At 35.8% G+C, this 17,923-nt stretch overlaps 2 protein-coding genes across 2 annotated transcripts; one reads left to right on the top strand and one right to left on the bottom strand.

Moving 5' to 3' along the window:
* Nucleotides 1–207: 207 nt before the first annotated feature.
* On the top strand, nt 208–8,447 carry ints14 (integrator complex subunit 14). Its single transcript, XM_073850616.1, has 12 exons — nt 208–270; nt 1,677–1,957; nt 2,046–2,153; nt 2,301–2,456; nt 3,419–3,537; nt 3,653–3,795; nt 4,771–4,863; nt 5,311–5,455; nt 5,829–5,962; nt 6,356–6,474; nt 6,570–6,635; nt 7,839–8,447. Exons 2-12 carry the CDS (start codon nt 1,736–1,738, stop codon nt 8,091–8,093), a joined length of 1,560 nt encoding a protein of 519 aa, XP_073706717.1. The 5' UTR covers nt 208–270; nt 1,677–1,735; the 3' UTR covers nt 8,094–8,447.
* On the bottom strand, nt 8,447–17,391 carry hacd3 (3-hydroxyacyl-CoA dehydratase 3). Its single transcript, XM_073850617.1, has 11 exons — nt 17,197–17,391; nt 15,158–15,200; nt 15,010–15,083; nt 14,710–14,874; nt 14,558–14,606; nt 14,340–14,450; nt 13,187–13,314; nt 12,336–12,448; nt 11,616–11,722; nt 11,135–11,266; nt 8,447–9,097 (listed from the first exon to the last, which is right to left on the bottom strand). The coding sequence occupies exons 1-11, from the start codon at nt 17,275–17,277 to the stop codon at nt 9,021–9,023; spliced, it is 1,080 nt and encodes a 359-aa protein (XP_073706718.1). The 5' UTR covers nt 17,278–17,391; the 3' UTR covers nt 8,447–9,020.
* Between the last annotated feature and the right edge of the window lie 532 nt (nt 17,392–17,923).

A 17,923-nucleotide genomic window follows, 5' to 3' on the forward strand; every position in this document is an offset into this window, starting at 1 on the left:
AATATTAAATTGCCTCAGAATGAGATTTTAACGGAGTCTAAGCGTTTTTGTCCTCAGCATTATTCTAGATATGTACTTTTCTGTATAGGCCATCTCTTCTGCTTTTTCATTAATTTTAAGAAATCGTTTATATCGGGATACAACTTTTAAATTATTTCTCTCCCGCGTTCTCGACTAGGAACTAACGTTACTTGGCAGGTTTCTTTTGTTTCCAGACGGTCCGCTTATCACGGAGCACACTTGGTTAAGAAGAAGGGATTTCAGCGATGGGTAAAATTTTGTTTTTGTTAAAAAGTTGGTATGCATATCCATGAGTTGTATTCGGAAATATCAAGTATCTACTGTATTTAAAACATTTATGATCATTTTTTTCAGTTAAAATTACAGTGCGAATGTTTGGCAGGACACGGACATAGCAACATTCATATTTACTTTGGTTGTTTTGCACCATGAAAAACTCCGGTTTTAACCAGGCTAATATTTGTTGGTCTTAGCTGGTCTCTCAGCCTGGTCAGGTAGCTCTGTCGGCTGGTTTTAGTGGGGTTTTGGATTCTGTAAGCTGGTGAGACCTGTCCAGTACCTTTAAACCAGCAAAAACGAGCAAACCATCTTAGACTGGTTAAGCTGTGTTTATGTATTTATGTATGTACACTACCAGTCAAAAGTTTTTGAACAGTAAGATTTTTAATGTTTATCAAAGAAGTCTCTTCTGCTCACCAAGCCTGCATTTATTTAATTCAAAGTACAGTACACAAACAGTAAAATTGTAAAATATTTTTTACTATTTTAAAGAACTGTTTTCAATTTGAATATATTTTAAAGTGTAATTTATTCCTGTGATTTCAAAGATTAATTTTAAGCATCGTTACTCCAGTCAAACGATCCTTCAGAAATCCTTCTAATATTCTGATTTGTTGCTTTAAAAGCATTTATTATTTTTATTATGTTGAAAACGGCTAAGTAGAATTTTTTCAGGTTTCTTTGATTCATTGAAAGCTTAGAAGAACAGCATTTATCTGAAATAGAAATAACTTCTAACATTACAAATGTCTTTATCATCACTTTTGACCAATCTAAAGCATCCTTTTAAATAAAATTGTTAATTTTTATAAGTTCTTTGCAAAAATATACTGACTCCAGGCTTTTAAATGGTATAGTGTATAATGTTAGCTTTTTATTTCAGATAAATGCTGATCTTTCTATTCATCAGAGAATCCTGAAAAAATATACTCAACCATTTTAAATATTGATGATAATAATAATTCAAATGTTTCTTGAACTGCAAATCGAATGGTTTCTGAAGGATCATGTGATACTGAAGACTGGAGTAATGATGCTGAAAATTTAGCTTTGATCACAGGAATAAATTACATTTTAAAATATATCCAAATAGAAAGCGATTATTTTAAACAGTAAACATATTTCTGTACTTTGGATCAAATAAATGCAGGCTTCGTCATCAGAAGAGACTTTTTTTTAAAAACATAAAAAAAACTTACTGTTCAAAAACTTTTGACTGGTAGTTTATATATTTATTTATTTTTCTCTGCATATTGCAACTATATCAAAACCAGGGAAATTGTTGTATGTGTGTTTTCGCTTAACCAAAAATGTGTGTATTGTCCACTGCAGAAGCCTCTGTGTTCACACTGTCATTTGCTTCTGCTTTTCCACAGATATGTCAGGATTTCATTCATAATTTTTCTTCATAGTGTAAAGAGAAGAGCTTGCAACCATGCCCACTGTGGTTCTTCTGGACTCATCGCTCTCCATGACACGACCCGTGTCAGTGGAGGGCAGTGAAGAGTTTCAAAGAAAGAACCTGGCTGTTCATGGACTGACCATGCTGTTTGAACACATGGCCACAAACTACAGACTAGAGTTCACTTCGCTTGTCGCCTTCTCCTCCCTCTGGGAGCTCATGGTGCACTTCACCAGAGACTACAATACTTTGCAGGTAAAAAATCAGACCAGTTGTCATTTTGTTTGAATGCAGTATAAGTTGTCTGGGGTGTTGTTGTTATCTCTCATTCAATGTTTTGCAGGAAGCCTTGAATAACCTTGAAGACTATGATAAAACCTGCCTAGAGGCTGCATTGCAAGGTGTTAGTAATGTAGTACAGCAGGAATGGGGAACCGCTTGCCCATGCCAGGTAAAAATGCCAGGTGTGGTGTTGAGATAATTGTCCCGTTGTGTTTTCTCACATATTTATTTTTGTATATAATGCTAAATATGTTGATTTGACTCCATTGACTGCATTGTTTATCAGTGTTTATGTTCTTCTTATGGTGGCCTGTAGGTGGTACTGGTTACTGACGGTGCACTGGGCATTGGTCGTGGATCTTTGCGTCATTCCCTGCAAACAGTGAAACAACGTGTGGAGGACAAGAAATTCCCACTGCCTTTCCCATTCCCTTCCAAACTCTATGTCCTGTGCATTGCAAATGCAGAAGAGGTACTTTAGTCTGTTTTACCAGTGTTATATCTTAATTATGACTGAGATACTATTTCATTTTTATCATCATATCATAGTTGAGTTTGACCTTTGTTTGTTGTTTTATGTTTTGTTCACTATAATAACCCTGGTACTTAAAGGAGAACTCCGGTGTGATATTGACCTAAAGTGTATTGAATCATGATACCGAGTGTGAACGTACCTTGCATATCTCATCTCGTCTTGTCCACTGCTGTCCGAAATCTGGGGTCAGTTAGCCGATGCTCACAACAGCTTGTCAATGAGAGTCAATGGGGCATCGAGGCAGTCATGTAAATAAATCACTGTTTTACGCCATTTACGAGGCACAAAGTAGCTCCACACTTCTTGCAGTTACTGTCTGTATAAATCTTCTCGTAAATAAACTACCGGTGCTTTTTCTGAGTTCTCAATGTCTCGTTTTAAATGTCGGGGCCCTTGGAAGTCTACCGATGAAGTGTGGCGCTACTTTGTGCCTCGTAAATGGCGTAAAACAGTGATTTATTTACATGACTGCTTCGATGCCCCATTGACTCTCATTGACAAGCTGTTGTGAGCATCGGCTAACTGACCCCAGATTTCGGACAGCTGGACACAAACCGAGATGAAATATGCAAGGTACGTTCACACTCGGTATCATGATTCAATACACTTTAGGTCAATATCACACCGGAGTTCTCCTTTAAAGAGATAGTTTTCCCCAAAATGAAAATTCTGCAATTAATTACTCACTCTGTCATTCCAAACCCATAAGACCTTTGTTCATCTTCAGAACACAAATTAAAATATTTTTGCTGAAATCTGAGAGATTTTCTGACACTTTCAAGGCTCAGAAAGGTAGTATTTTGTGTTCTGTAGATAAACGAAGGTCTTATGGGTTTGAAAACATTTGGGTTTTTTCATTAAAAAATTTTAACTCTATGTTGTTTTGATGTCCCCTGAAGCTCCAAGCTACGGATAGCATGGATAACTTAGAGCAGCTGATTAATTTGAATGGTGGAGAGGGTCAGATATACACTATGGAGGGACCCCTTTGTCTTAAAAGTGTCCAGTCTATGTTTGGGTGAGTGATGTTACTTTATACTACTAAATGCTGTATATTCTTGTATTTGATTTAATTAAGTGCACATTGTTGTTTATGCAACATTCTGTGGTTAACATTACCTTTGTGTTGGCAGTAAGCTGATTGACCAGGCATACTCTCCCTTCCATGCGGTTCTGCGCTGTGGGAACCTGACCTCTGATGTGCAGGTCTTTCCCAGGCCAGAACCAGTGACGATAGACGAGGAAGTGGATCCCTTGCCCAGATCAGTGCAAACAGGTATGAGAAGAGATCTAGTCAAATCATCATGTCCTTAAAGGATTAGTTCACTCCAGAACAAAAATTTCCTGATAATTTACTCCTATGTCATCCAAGACGTTCCTGTCTTTCTTTCTTCAGTCGAAAAGAAATTAAGCTTTTTGAGGTAAACATTCCGGGATTTTTTTTCCATATAGTGGACTTCAATGGGGATCAGCAGGTTGACGGTCCAAATTGCAGTTCCAGTGCAGCTTCAAAGGGCTCTACACGATCCCAGCCGAGGAATGTGTGTCTTATCTAGTGAAAAGATTGGTCATTCTCTCTCTCAAAAACAAGATATAGTATATAAAAATACTTATACTTTTTAACCACAAGTGCTCGTCTTGCACTAGCTCTGCGTCGGACAATTCTGCAGTTGGAGGAGAAAACAAGATGGACTTTTCAGCCCTTTCCACCTTTTTTTTTATTTTTTTTTTTAGAGAAAATGAATTATTGTTTTACTAGATAAGACCTTTATTCCTTGGCTGGGATCGTGTAGAGCCATTTGAAGCTGCATTGAAACTGCAGTTTGGACTTTGAGCCCACTGACCCCTATTGAAGTCCACTATATGAAGACAAATCCTAGGATGTTTTCCTCAAAAATCGTAATTTCTTTTTGACTGAAGAAAGAAAGACATGAACATCTTGGATGACATGAGGGTGAGCAACTAATCACTCTTGTTGTTCTAATGTAAACATTAAACTATTTGGCATATTCATATGTTTTTAAATGACATTTTCTCATTATTAACAATGTTTAAATTAGGCAAGTTTCAATTATAAATATAATAAATATAAATCTATATAGTAAGTATTGATTTAGGGCATTTTATCAGACAATAAATGTAACAAAATATGTTATTATTTGTTGCTAATCATGCTAGATTCTACATACAAAGGAAATTGAAAGCAAGGTGCGCTTGATAGTTATGTTACCTTGTTGTGTTGTATATATAGATTTAGAGATTGTGGGTTTTATTGAGATCGGAGATATCTCCAGCCCTCCGGTTTTATCCAGGCACTTGGTCCTGCCCATTGCTGTGAACAAAGGTCAGTATTTTGCTTCATATTTTTTTCCTTGGTCCTTATTTTCCTTATTTTCATTTTGATTTGTTTTCTGGTACTTCTGTAGTAATGACAAAGCTGCACATTTTCAAACTTGTTTATTTACAAAAAAATGAAGTGGCAATATAATAAAATAATTATAATTGAACTTTAACCAATTAATTTAAATGACTTTTCTAGTTGTTCATAATTATTTTAATTATTGTTATTATTTCTCAGCAGTTTCTACCCAGTAAAACGTTTTAGAAAATATATTAATCATAAGTGTGTGTGTATATATTACACATTCTTAACCATTCCTGTAGTTTCACTTTATTAAACTCTCTTATTTCTAATGTTTTTGATTTGGCTAGCAGTAGTTCTGAGAAAGTTTAAAAAAGGTTTAGTTGCCAGATTGGCTGGGGCTCACATGCATGTTCTTTTGCTTGACAGAGGGGGATGAGATTGGTACGGGGGCCACTGATGAGACAGAGGAAGAGACCTCCACAAATCAGATGGCAGGAAAGAGCCCAAACTTCTGCGTTCTTCTACATGGCAGTCTTAAGGTGGAGGGCATGGTAGCGCTTGTACAACTAGGGTAAGGATTAATATAAAAATATGCATCTGTCTTTTTCATGAATATTTACAATTTTGGTCAATTTTTGATTTAAGTGCAGGTATGTCCAGTCCTGCTCCTGGAGGTCCATTGTCCTGTAGAGTTTATCTCCAACCCCAATTAAGCACACCTGAACCAGCTATTCAAGGTCTTACTAGAAACTAGAAACATACTAGAAACTTCCAAGCTAGTGTGTTAAGGCAAGTTGGAGAACTCTGCAGGACAGTGGGCCTCCAGGAATGAGTTTGGACCCCCTGTTTTAGTGGATCGCACAGTCAGATCAGAAGGATATTTGAGATGAATTATCTAGTTACACTGAAGTAAAAGTTTTCCCTGTTCATGTTTCCTCTGTCAGGCCAGAATGGTTCGGGATGCTTTATTCCCAGGCAGACAGTAAGAAGAAGTCCAATCTAATGATGTCACTCTTTGACCCCGGCTCAGAGCCTTTGCCCTGGTTGGGCAGAATATCACAGCTTGGCCCTGCCTCAGGTAGCAAGTTTTCACTCAGTGTTTTTATGTAACAGCCACACTTAAAATGCCTACTAAAATAAAATAAAGTAAGAATAAACTACATTGTATTGCATTATGCAGTGTGCACAAGTAGTTAATAATTAATACACTGCAACAAAAGTAACTGATGGTTCACTGAGTTCAGTTTGGAAACCTGTAGGTAAATACACAAGGGTCAGGGATAACGGTAGTACCACATATTTGCATAATTAAATATTTATTTTCCTCTCTCATGCTTTGGTTCCTTCTGAGACTGGTGACACATACATAATACAAAAAAAAACATTTGCTCATTGTTTGCATAAAGTTTTGCTTACTAGGCAAAGGTATAAATATGAATTCACTATGTTTCTTTGTTTGTATGACTTACAGATGCAGCTGAAAATCCCTATGGCGAAGATGACAGTAAAAGTCCTTTTCCAATACAGCCGAAAAACAAAAGAAGCTATGCTCAGAATGTTACCGTCTGGATTAAAGCCAGTGGACTTCAGGTATAGATCTGAATACTACACTACATTTAATATATCTGACAGGACACTGATTAAAAGTTATTTTAACAAAGCACTTTGTACAATCATACTTTCAGACCGATGTACAGAAAATTCTCCGTAATGCAAGGAAACTGCCAGAAAAAACACAAACCTTCTATAAGGTGGGTATTTATGCATAATATTTTTTTCAATTTCTCTCTCTATATATACAGTTGAGGTCAAAAGTTTACATACACCTTGCAGAATTTGCAAAATGTTAATTATTTTTTTACCGAAATAACAGGGATCATACAAAATGCATGTTATTTTTTTTAGTACTGACCTGAATATGATATTTGACATAAAATATGTTTACATATAGTCGGAGAAGAAAATAGTTAATAAAAAAAATACACTTGATTCTTAATACTGTGTTGTTACCTAAATGATCCACAGCTGTGTTTAGTGATAGTTGAGTCCCTTGTTTGTCCTGAACAGTTAAACTGCTTGCTGTTCTTCAGAAAAATCATTTAGGTCCTATAAATTCTTAGTTTTTTCTGCATTTTTGTGTATTTGAACCTATTCCAACAATGACTGTATAATTTTGAGATCCATATTTTCACACTGAGGACAACTGAGGGACCAATACTCAATGGTTACAAAAGGTTCAACACTCACTGATGCTCTAGAAGGAAACACGATGCATCAAAAGCCAGGGGTGGAAACTTTTGAATAGATAAAAGATGTGTACATTATTCTTTTTTTGCCTAAATATCTACAGAGGATACTTACATGCTCACCAGAAGACAAAACAAGTAAAATTTTCCCTGATCTTCAAAATCAAAAAGTTTTCACCCCCTGGTTCTTAACACATTATGTTTCCTTCTGAAGAATCAGTGAGCTTTTGAACTTTGAGTCCCTCAGTTGTCCTCAATGTGAAAACATGGATCTCAAAAGCATAGTTGTTAAAAAAGCTTTTTTCTGAAGAACAGTGGGCAGTTAAACTGTTCAGGACAAACAAGGGACTCATGAACAATTATTACTAAACAAAATAAAAAAACAGCTGTGGATCATTCAGGTAACAACACAGTATTAAGAAATGTAAACTTTTGAACAGGGTTATTTTTTATAAATTTTAACTATTATTTTCACTTGTGGACTATATAAACGTCTTTTATGAGAAATATCGTATTCAGGTCAGAACTAAATAAAAAATATCATGCATTTTGTATGAACCCTCTTATTGTAATAGTATGTAATGAGTTTTTAAACTTTTGATCTCAACTGTGTACTATATATTTAAAAAATAATGTTTAGTATGTAGATAGGATATTTTAATTGCTGATGCTTTTGATTAGTTAAAATAATTTTTTGTTCAATTGTAGGAACTGAACCGCCTGCGGAAGGCCGCTCTTGCCTTTGGTTTCTGGGAGCTTCTAAAGAGTATGGCTGAACTTTTGGAGAGGGAGTGTACTCTGCTTCCTGACTCTGCTCATCCCGATGCCGCCTTCCAGCTCTCACATGCTGCCAAGCAGCTTAAACTGGCTAGTAGTGGAGACTCCAAGTATGCAGCCTACGAACACAACATTACCCCCATGCTCACTGATTTCTCAGGGGGAGGAGGAGCCGAGAGAATATAGTGGACGGAGGTACAATGCTCAATGGACAAATATTAGATCATTTATAGAGGAATGTACCTTTATTTAAAAACTGCTCAGTGTGAAATATTTGTCCAAGGGAAATGAGTCACTTCAGCAGAATCACACAGATGTGCCGTTTTCAATGTTCCAGTAGTGCCACAAAAGGTTTGGTGATAGAGATAAAACGAAAGGAAACCTTTGTGGCATAAATTATGACATTGAACACTTGAGGAAAGAAAAACATTCATCAGTTTTCAAGAAAATGCATTTAGAGACTTTGGAATCTGTTTCCAGACCAACAACTGCTTGTGTAAATAACTTTTTCTAACAATGAACAATAAAAATTAAACTGCCTGTTTCATTGAAATTTAATTAAACATTTAATAGTTGTGTTAACACATTCATATTCAGATCCCACATCCATTGACACTGAATTGACTCTTCTTATGTGACTCGATATGATGTTTTCCCTGAGGTTCATGGTCTGTCTTGTTGTTATCAGTGCTCTGCGTCAACAGAAATGACTACTGCAACACATCTCAGGGAATGACAGGAAGATAAAATGTTGCTTCTGTAAACCTGTCACACAGCTAATCTACAACATCAAACGCAAACATACTGCATAGAGATGGAATGATACAATGTATAAATACCTTCATGGTCCTGGGTTAGAATTATTTGAGGAAGATATACTTCTTTCTAGTGTTTCACATTTATAATCTATATCCTCTACAACTCAGCTATGGCCCTTGAGTATGTAGAGAGTAAATGCACTTAAATTGGTGTTTTAAAGAAGAGAGAGAGTTTTCTTTCAGTAATGACTTCTCTCTGAAAGAGGGCAAATGTAAAACAGAAAATGGAGATGGCAAATTAAATCGAAGAAAACAGATACACATGGAGAATGAAGCATGTGACTTTGCCTTCCCCTCAGTTGGCTTTCCTCTTTTTTGTGCGAAACCGTCTACTCCTTTGCTTGAAGAGGTGGCGGAAGTTGATGAAGAGGCCTGAAATTTAAAAATATACTTATATTACAGTTCTTAAATGTTTAATTGGGGACACTGGATACAAAATTCACTTTTACATGGTGTTTGCATGTAAATGTATCTTAGCAGTGTGTGGACAACCATCCTAAATGATAAAAATCGATCCACTCCTTTTTTTTTTTAAACCCCACAAAAACCTAAAGTTTCAATTATCAAGCCGTTTTGATTTTTTTAAAACCGTATGATGTCACAAAGCTCAGGCCCCGCTCACGACCGTTGACGGTCTGTCCCATATTAACACATACATATATATATATACAGAGGTGTAAAGAGTACCCGAAAACCATACTTGAGTAAAAGTACAGATACCTTACTGTAAAAATTACTTCGTTACAAGTTACAAGTCACCAATTCCAATAAGACTTGAGTAAAAGTCTTAAAGTATCCGATTTTAAAAGAACTTAAGTATTTTACTCGTACTGAATGTAGGCTCTAAGAACACAAAGAAATGTGTGTAACAAGAAACCGTTTATTTGTGAGAATTTATTTATATCCTAATATGTGACCCTGGAGCACAAAACCAGTCTTAAGTCGCTGGGGTATATTTGTAGCAATAGTCAAAAATACATTGTATGGGTCAAAATTATTGATTTTTCTTTTATGCCAAAAATCATTAGGAAATTAAGTAAAGATCATGTTCCATGAAGATTTTTTGTAAAATTCCTACTGTAAATGTATCAAAATGTAATTTTTGATTAGTAATATGCATTGTTAAGAACCTAATTTGGAGAACTTTAAAGGTGATTTTCTCAGGATTTGGATTTTTTTTCGATTCCAGATTTTCAAATAGATGTATCTCGGCCAAATATTGTCCTATCCTAACAAACCATACATAAATAGAAAGCTTATTTACTGAGCTTTCATATTATATATACATCTCAGTTTTGTAAAATTTAACCTCATGACTGGTTTTGTGGTCCAGGGTCACATATAGAAATGAAATTGAACACCTTAATGTTTCAAAATGGCAGAACAAGTCAGTCTCAGTCAAACTCAAATGTTCAAAAAAGGCACAAGTAAAAAAATGTTCTTCAAGAAGGTATTTTCAGTCAACAATGGACAAAAAAAAAAAAAAAGTAAAATCCATTATTTCATCTGACAATTCACGATGCCTTGATGGCATACAAATATTCACTTTTGCTGATGGAAAAGGGCATAAAGTCTCTGAAAGAAACTTTAAAAGAAAACGCATAGCATCATTACTGTACATTATAACATTACTCACATGGGGATTTTGAATTCCGCACAGAGATTCCGTTCACGTTCATGTGGAGTAGTCTCATTTAGCACATAGGTAAATAGCATCCAGTACCTTCAGCACCCTGCAGATGGCCATATCGCCTCTTCCGCTCATGAAATTACCCATAGCAGAAAAAGATGCCGACTTGTCGCGCACAATCACAATGTAATGAGTAACGGTAAGTGTACGTTCAAATGTAGTGGAGTAAAGAGTACATATATTACATAAAAAATGTAGTCGAGTAGAGAGTAAAAGTTGCTTATATTTTTGATACTCAGTACAAGTAAAAAGTAGCCAAAAAAATACTTAAGTACAGTAACGAAGTCCATTTACTCAAATACTTTACACCACTGTATATATATATATTGGTGTTACGCTGTCCACCATTTCTCCATGCTTGAGGAGCTGTAGCATCAATGTCTCGTAAGCAATGCAGCTGTTTTGTTGTTGGTAATGCACAACAATACACAAAAAAAAACGGTGAGCAGTAGCTCATTATCATTTAAAGAGACATGCACCAAAATGGGTCGCTGTGAAAAGAGCTGTTTTTTGACGACGTAACAAGAGTGTTGTTTTACGTGACCATTGAGGAATTTTAACCAAAGGATGTTACAGAAATTTAATGAAGACCCTAAAGAATCATAGCACTTCGTGGACAATGGGCATCTGATGTACCTTTTAAATTCTCTATGAACACATTGGTCAAACATTGTGGGAACCCTGGTTTTACTTGTTTGCATGTATTTTGTAGACCTTACCTAGGAACATGATCACCAGGTAGAGCTGCAGGATGTAGGAAAAGCTGAGGGCGCTGCCAATGGCTTTAGGAAGAGGAAAACTGAGGAGTTTGGTTTCATCAAAGATGGGGATGGACTGGATCACTGCCACAGCTGATCATAATGTAAGAGCATAAGAAAAGATGTCAGTTATACATGTATTATACATGAAAGGGATAGTTCATTCAAAACTGAAATTCTGTCACTAATTACTCATGTCGTTTTAAACCTGTAAGACCTTTACTCATCTTCAGAACACAAATTAAAACATTTTTGATGAAATCCGAGAGCTTTCGGACCCTGCATAAACATAGATCTTACGGGTTTGAAACGACATGAGGGTGAGTAATTAATGACAGATTTTTCATTTTTGGATGAACTAACCCTTTAATGTCTCACCTTTTCATAGGTTTTCCTTGTGGTAGGGGATAGTCTACAGATAATGACTTAAAAAAGCACAAACCTTCAGCTATCACTCCAAGAGGGTACAGTGGTATCCATATGGTGTATCTCAACCAAGTCAACAACTTCCATTCTGTATCAATGCAGGCCAACATGTAGAAAGGATACCTAGGGTTCATTTTAACAAATGTAGGATTAGATTTGTTTCATTTATTCCTGTGCTGCAAAGCTGAATTTTCAGCAGTCATTACTCTAGTCTTCAGTGTCACATTTGAGGTAATGACTCTGTCATTTCAGTATTTGCACACGGATGTGTGTCCCCTAATGATAAGCTGTATGAACCCACAGGAAGAGAATAATAGCGGAAGAAGTGTGGATAAACTGTGGCTGTACAGAAACCACATCACTGATGAAATAGCAAAGAACATAAAAACTAATCATTAACCTACATATTCATACACATACCCTGCTCAAAAAGATATATAATAGGCAAACTTCTTTTGTAGTTGGTATTCTGTCACTGTAATATCAATGTAGGTTCTAATTTTTAGTATATTTAGGAAAGAGAAAATGCATTTACTTTAACAAACTAAGGACTGCATATAGGAAGTTGAATTATTAGTTCACAGAAGAGGAAATCCTGTAGATAAAAAAAAAAAATGCATACTACCCCATGACAGCAACTCCTACATTTCCTTCCATTAGCAAAAACTTTGCTCTTAATAAATATACAATATGATCAAACATGTAACATACTATTATAAATAACTCCAATAATTACCTGAATATCTCAATCATACTCCACAGATAGAAGACAAAGAAGACCACGGGTTTGTTCTGCATATCCTCTAATGTTCCAAATATGACAAAAAGGATGAAGTTCCTCCCCATCACCTTTAAAAGAAATTGATCTTTGACAGTATATCTTTAATATCTCACTAGGTGTGTTTCCATTACAGATTTGCGCAAAACTTTTGCCAAATTCTATAAATCTCGATAATGTTGTGAAATGAGGGTGTTTCCATTAACCGATGTTATGCAACTAAACATAATTTTTCCTCTTGTAATAAGTTATGGGGATCGATGTTGGTAGGTTTACATACAGTTGTGCTTAAAATTATTCATTATAGGTCTGCATTGTTTAATTTGATCTTTCATTCAAAAATTTCTAATTAATTTGCTAGACACTACTGGAACTTCAAACTGGACTGGGTCAGATGAAACAAAAAAAATAGCTTTTCAGCAGCAAACACTGTAGGTTTGGTGCACACAGGTATAAAAAAGTACCCCATATGTACAATGAAATACCATAGGTTATAGTACATTAAAGAATGATCATGTGACTTACATACGCAAGGTGACCTATAAATACAAAAAAAAGCTGTTTCCACTGCAATTTTGTAAAATATTTCTTTTTCCAATTTCCTGAAAAACCATCTCATGTGAGCGTAGAAACTTTTTTGCGATATAAAAGAGTTTTTGCGAAATTGACGCATTTCCCCTAGGCGCATTTTCAATCCGCAGTTTTAATTTGCGTAATTTAAAGAGTAATGGAAACGCAGCTACTGTCATTAAATTTATTAGTATACAATGAAGTGCATTTAACTACAGAATGGGGCACACCAGACATACCTGAATGAAAGCAGGCATGACCCCCGTCTTAACCAACCCAACAGCAGGATTAATAACCTCCATTATTGCCAGCATCTGACAGAAGTACATCACATCGGCAATGGTATGAAATGTGTCGTAGAAAGAATCTGTTGAAAAGAAAAACAGTAAGGACCATACTGAACTTAGAACTGAGGCTACGTTTACACTAGTGCGTTTTCGTTTTAAAACACATAACTTTTCTTACTGTTACGCCTGTCGTTTACACTACTCTTGCATTTTCGACCCTCGAAAATGAAGACTTTCGAAAACACTGCAGACCCCATTTTAGTTTAAAAAACTGCATAGTTGCATTTCAGTGTGAACAGATTAAAACTTAAAGGAACACTCCTTTTTTTGGAAATAGGCTCATTCTCCAACTCCAAACTCCAACTTTTAAAATGCTGCTTTAAAATGAAAACACTAGTGTAAACCTGCTAGAGACAACTCTAAAACTGTTTTCACACTTTACACCAACCATTGAAAGCGGCTTTTCACACTTGAAATAGTTAACACTGGGTCTTTCTAAACTCTTGGTAAATGAAATTCTGGCTTCATTGCTTCATGTTTCACACTGCTTGCATATTTGCATATTTGTGGTGTCAGTGTCATTGATTGAACGAACGCAGCACACAGCTTGTTTACATAAAGGCTCTAGAATAGCGCATCCTTTGGGCACGGTTTCCCTCAAATGCCGAAATGACTGTTTATACAATTTTAACTTTGTTTTCTATAATTGCCCAAAGCTTGAGAATTTGAAGTGACTGGCATCTAGTCATAACATTCAAACACTGCATTGGTTCACACTGTTCAAGTTTGGCAGGGTTAACACAGGAAAAGTTGTGCTAACCATGTTTCTGAGAAGAGGTTTCTTAACTCCTGGGTAAAAAGCGGTGCTAACCTGCTTCTAAAAGTCCCAATGAGTTTTTTTAAGTAGGATTTATGAGGCTCAAACTGAATTCTGTGAAACTGCATATCACATGCACATTTATAAATATACAAAACTTTGCATAACAGACCTGCAGGCCTTCTCAACAAATTCAAATGAGATGAATTTCCTCAGAATGACAAGAGCTGAAAAGCAGAACTGTATCTTTAAGCTGCTCGCAAAATACAGCTGTAAAACTAGACTAACCTTGCCTAAGAATGAACAGACGTACAGTCATGTTGACAAATATCCAGGAATAACCGAGGAACTGGACCAAGTTGTACATAAAGAGAAATCCTTTTTTCAAGCCAAGAAAAGCTGCAAACACAGAAACATAAAAAAAGAGTAATGAATACATAGTTATTATTTGGTAAGTTGACCCAATGGGTTTACTTCATAATTGAAAAAATTGTATGTATACTCACGGTCCTTACGAACCCTTGACTCAATGCTGACTTTGTTTATTTTCTCTTCCTGTGTACAGTAAACAGTTTAACACATCAGACAGTGCACTACTGTGAAGCTCCTCAAGTACAACAAATCATTCATGTTTTGGGTTATTAGTAAACCTCTTCACCTTCTCTCTGAGCTCCATTTCTGCATCTGACTCATCCAGCCAACGGTCAAAATCAGGTGCTAAAAACAGAGGCTTCTTCTCTTGCTTCGTGAGCCGATCCCACCAGGCGTGCTCCTGCTTCCTTACCGTAATATTCACTTGCCGCTGGGTGGATTTGTGTTTTACCTGTGGACACAAACATTTTCATGTTTCTCCAACAATGACAAATGACAAGGCACTTCATTGTGCAACAAAACACTTTACAATAAAAATTTTTTTTTTGCAATTTCTCAGAACAGAGTAAAAAAAAAAGACTGTTACCTCAGGTTTAACCGGTTTTAGGAATTCCAGAATGAATTCGTACTCATTTTCTCCTTTTGCTCCATGCCCTTGACCTTAAAAAGAGCAGAATCAAGTCAAACAACTAAAGAGAAAAAGCATCCCGTTGATGTTTAGTTGTGAGATGTACCTTTGAAGCGAAGGATGTTCTCTTCTACACCAATACTGAGATTCTGTGCGATAGAGACAAAACGGGTGCAAAGAAGTATGAAGTAAAGTTTTAAGCTCCTCCTCCCACTGCCTGTTTTTCAGTACAATGCCTTCAAATGCACCATGCATCAAATGTAGTTAGAAAAAAATTAGGCATCAGTAATGAATGGATTGCATAATAAAACAACACATTCACTGACTCAGGCTTTTTGATATTCTTAAACCATTGATATTCAATGCTTTTTAAAGTCATTTTAAAGTGGTTACAATATCTGAAATGAATAGATTTGAACACACATACAGTGTACAAATGACCAGACTGATAATATAATGACATATCCAGGCCTAGTGATCCAGGTTTATTTTTGCTCTGTGGAAACCGTGCTGGGGTTTTTTAATGAGGTTTTACTAAAGTCATATTGTGTACTGAGGAGTTTATAACAGTGGTTCTCAACCAAGGCACTAAGATGAATTAAAGACAAAACAAGAATTCGATGAGCTAAAGCCACTAAAAATCATGATAATTATTTTATTTCACCCCTCTACTGTGTTTTTTTCTACAAATTATAAAAGGCCTGTAAATGTACAGTTGAAGTCGAAAGTTTGAGTGTTTGCAGATTAGGGTAAATGTAACTTATTTTGTCTTCTGGTGAACATGTATGAATCTTCTGTAGCTCCTGAAGGGCAGAACTAAATGAAAAATTTGATATTTAGACAAAATAAGAAAAATGTACACATCTTTATTCTGTTCAAAAGTTTTCACCCCCAGCTCTTAATGCAGTTTTTTTTTTCCTTCTGAAGCCTCAGTGAGTGTTTGAACCTTCTGTAATAGTTGCAAATGAGTCCCTCAGTCATCATCAGTGTGAAAAGATGGATCTCAAAATCATACAGTCATTGTTGGAAAGGGTTCAAATACACAAAAATGTTAAAACAAAAATTCGTCCGACCTGAAGGAGAGTTTAACTTTTCAGGACAAACAGGGCACTCATGAACAAAAAAAAAAAAAAAAAAGGATCATTCTGGTAACAACACAGTATTAAGAATCAAGTGTATGTAAACTTTTGAATGGGGTCATTTTTATAAATTCAACTATTATTTTCTATATGTAAATGTATTTTAAGTGACATCTTATTCAGGTCAGCACTAAATAAAAAATATCATGCATTTTGTATGATCCCTCTTATTTTGGTAAAATAATTTACATTTTGCAGATTCTGCAAGTGCAAGGTGTATGTAAACTTTTGACTTCAACAATATATATAAAAAAAATCTTATTCCGTAAGATTACTGATACCAAACAGCTGGAAAATTCATTGTGCCTATGAATATTGTTTAAGATAATGGGGCGTCCTGGAGTAAAAAAAAAAAAAAAATGGTTGAGGACCACTGGTTTATGGGGCTTGTTTTGACAGGTTTGATAGTCAAATGTTTTGACCTGTGTACGGCAAAAGTTATATTTTTATTTTGCCATTCCGACATATTGGAGAAATACTAAGAAATACAGTGTAACGGCTTACTAAACTGTTGTGACATTTATTTGCATAAAGAGATGTCACAGCAACACCAGCTTTGTTCCAGAGCTCTCAGCTTTCAGGATATTCTCTCTTACTATCCTAATTAGAGGACTGGTCAAACACGCTTTATCCTACCCTAAGAAAGCAATTCTTAGGGGAAGGGGGGAAGGGGGCAGATGCTCCTCCTGAGCCAGAAACTGGATAGTAAATAAAACATGCCCTGTCATTGTAACTGGGCCAGATGGTTAGTAGGTCCAGTAGGATCAAGTCCTGATCTCCCTTTCAGTAATCTTCATTTTTATTCTTTGTGTGTCTTAGGCTTGATGAAAGCCCTGTCAACACACCTTAAGAGGCTGTTGTTATTTAACAGAATTTCAACCTAACACCATTCAGTTTTATATTTCTGTAACCTACAATCTGGATTTACATATAAATTAAATGCAACAGAAAACAAAACAAAAAATAACTATTATGAAATAACTGGCCCAAAGCAAGTTTTTCTTACCTGTGCATCACTGATCTCCACTCGCAAGTATATCTCTCCATGCCGCTGCGCCCAGTATACGTGAGGTGTGAGAGCCTGCATTGCAAATACAATTCACATTAAATAATACGTCTTACTCAGATTTAGCAATGAATGACAGGCGATGTAAATCTTGCAACAAGCAGCCGGAAGAAGACGTTTCCAAGGATTCTGTCATTTGTCCAGAATATTCTTCGAATGCGCGTGCGTGCACGTGTCGTGAACGCGACACTCACCGCCCACTTTCTCAAATTGCGGAAGTATCCCATTCATTTTCTATAAAATGTAAAAAGCTAAAGGTTTGAAGCCTTGAATTAAACCATTCTGTAATGAGACAAATCACTACATTCCAAAGTTGATTTAAAGAAACGGAAATCGGAGAAAAGGACAAAGGTACAAGACTGTGCTCGGTTTTTATGAGCCAATGAACTACGCTACCCATAAAGCACTGCGAATGACATAATCGAATTAAAGAACGACGATAATGTATTAAATATGCGAAATTAATACATAAATACAATGTGCGATATAAAACTATCAATTTATGTTTTTTATTATTATTTAAGTATGAATTACGATCCAACCAATACTTGAGTTGCCCTCAGGATTATGGGTAACGTAGTATAATTCATCACTGAGAATTTATTTTTTTAAACTGAGTTAAAATTATAATTCATTTTCATAAATAAAGGCGTACATCATCTTATAT

Source organism: Garra rufa, chromosome 11 (assembly GCF_049309525.1).
Source record: "Garra rufa chromosome 11, GarRuf1.0, whole genome shotgun sequence".
Taxonomy (NCBI): domain Eukaryota; kingdom Metazoa; phylum Chordata; class Actinopteri; order Cypriniformes; family Cyprinidae; genus Garra; species Garra rufa.